Genomic DNA, 2,464 nt, shown 5'->3' on the forward strand with positions numbered 1-2,464 from the left:
GGGAAGTGGAGCTAGTCGATTACATCGACCCCAGTGCGTAACTGGTACTTATTTAATTGACCTCCGAAAGGATGAAAGGCAAAGTCGACCTCGGCGGAATTTGAACGTAGCGGCAGACGAAATACCGCTAAGCATTTCGTCTGGCGTGCTAACATTTCTGCTAGTTCGCCGGCTCCACCTAATGTAATATTATTACTCCGCTTATAATGGCATGTGTTCGAATGTTACGCTTTAAGAAGGATCTTAAAATGGGGGGGGGGGAGTGTTTGTCCCCCACCACTGCTTGACAGGGGAAGTGGAGCTAGTCGATTACATCGATCCCAGTCTTTTCCACTGGTACTTTATTCCTCGGTCCCGAAAGGACGAATGCAAAAAAGTCGACCACGGCGGCATTTAAAAGCAGGACGTTAAGACGGACCAAGTGCTGCTAAGTACTTGGTCCGGCGTGGTAACGATTCTGTGAGCTCGCTGTCACCAAATGCAGAATATACAACCAAACACCAAATGCAGAATACTACTACTACTACTACTACTACTGCTACTACTACTACTACTACTACTACTACTACTACTACTACTACTACTACTACTACTACTGATCGTAATTGTTTCTAGCTGGCATAAAGCGACTCATTTTCGAGGCGGAGACAGTTAATAATTCCAGACTGATAGGCATTTTACGTTTCTCCGAAAATTTGAAAAAAAAAAAAAAATAAATAAATAACGTCGACCTTTGAAGTATTTGAACGCAGAACGTAAAATGGCACCACTTAAGGTGCCATTTTACGTTCTGCATAATTGTTTTTCCTGTTGCAATAAGTTTGACATATGATCTGAAACTCAACCAAAATGAAACTGAGCTTACATGTTCTTTGAGACGATTTTCTAGAATATCTTTGTCCTGGTATTTCAGCATTACCTGAAAAAGTAGGAAAAAGTACAATTAATAAGGATCTGAATATATATAAATACATTCGGGAACTTTTCTCTGTAGATACTCTTCTATTAAATTGCTTAATTTGTGTATCACATTAACAAGAAGAAGAAGAAGAACAACAACAATAATAATGGGAAATGCAAAATATTGTGTGATTTTTCTATTTAAACGAATGTTGTTGTTGGCACTCCGTCGCTTACGGCGTCGAGGGTTCCAGCTGATCCGATCAACGGAACAGCCTGCTCGTGAAATTAACGTACAAGTGGTTGAGCACTCCACAGACACGTGTACCCTTAACGTAGTTCTCGGGGATATTCAGCGTGACACAGTGTGTGACAAGGCTGACCCTTTGAAACACAGGTACAACAGAAACATGAAGAAAGTGTGAGAGAAAGTTGTGGTGAAAGAGTACAGCAGGGTTCGCCACCATCACCTGCCGGAGCCTCGTGGAGCTTTAGGTGTTTTCGCTCAATAAACACCCACAACGCCCGGTCTGGGAATCGAAACCGCGATCCTATGACTGCGAGTCCGATGCCTTAACCACTGGGCCATTGCGCCTCCGCCATGAATGGTAATGGTAATAAAAATGCCAAGGATTGCCATAACAACAATGATAGAAAAAGAAGGGAAGAAGTTTAATCGGAGCTCAATGTAGTTTTAGATACAGTGGGTGACAAAAAAAAAAAAAGGGCGCCAACTAAAAAACAACATGATCCCAACAAAAGCTTGATGGCCATTAATGAGACATATTTGAATATACGTCTGCAATGTTAGATCTGACCCAGGGTTAAACAAAAGCAATAACAGTAACAGCAACGACAACAACAACAATAGTGATACACATAAGAGGGTACGAATCCATGACCTTCCTTCCGGGTCCATCACCTCTTATTTATTAACCTTCCGAAAACAAACAATTATTTCTATAACATTTCAAAGCTCTCTTGGAAGTAATGAGACAGTGGATTGTTAAAATCGGTTTAAAGAAGAAGAAGAAGAAGAAGAAGAAGAAGAAGAAGAAGAAGAAGAAGAAGAAGAAGAAGAAGAAGAAGAGCAACAACAACAACAACACAGTACATATCAAACAGCAAGGAAGGGATAAAAAAAAGGTCCTCTTGCTATGTAGTAATTTGCCGCTTGTTAAAGATCGATGTATTTATAATTGTTAGTTATTTCTAGTCAGGTTGAAATACCTGCCAGGTGCTGAACCGGTGAAGGTATTCGTTTCCTTTCCGGGACTCTCCCTGCTGATGTGATTATTGTAAAAAGAAAGGTGAGACGAGATGACATGGAGGAATGGGGGACAACAGTTGGTGGCTAAATGTCGACAATGGAAGCAAGCGAAGGCGTATATACTGTGCGCGCACACACACACACACACACACACACACATATACACACGCGCACATACACATATATACACACACACACATATACACACGCGCACATACACATATACACACACACACATGAGAGTAAACTAATACATCTTTTAATTTTACATCGCTTTTGTGCATCATATTTCTG

General features: G+C 40.9%; 1 protein-coding gene across 1 annotated transcript in view; it reads right to left on the bottom strand.

Annotated features, from left to right (window-relative positions):
- Positions 1–2,464, bottom strand: part of LOC106870779 (chitin synthase chs-1) — a 72,537-nt gene that overhangs the window by 18,002 nt on the left and 52,071 nt on the right. Inside the window, exon 19 of the mRNA XM_014916976.2 lies at positions 866–919. Within this exon, the coding sequence (XP_014772462.1) occupies positions 866–919 (54 nt within the window). The remainder of the gene's footprint in view (positions 1–865; positions 920–2,464) is intronic.

Source organism: Octopus bimaculoides, chromosome 15, assembly GCF_001194135.2.
Source record: "Octopus bimaculoides isolate UCB-OBI-ISO-001 chromosome 15, ASM119413v2, whole genome shotgun sequence".
Classification (NCBI taxonomy): Eukaryota; Metazoa; Mollusca; class Cephalopoda; order Octopoda; family Octopodidae; genus Octopus; species Octopus bimaculoides.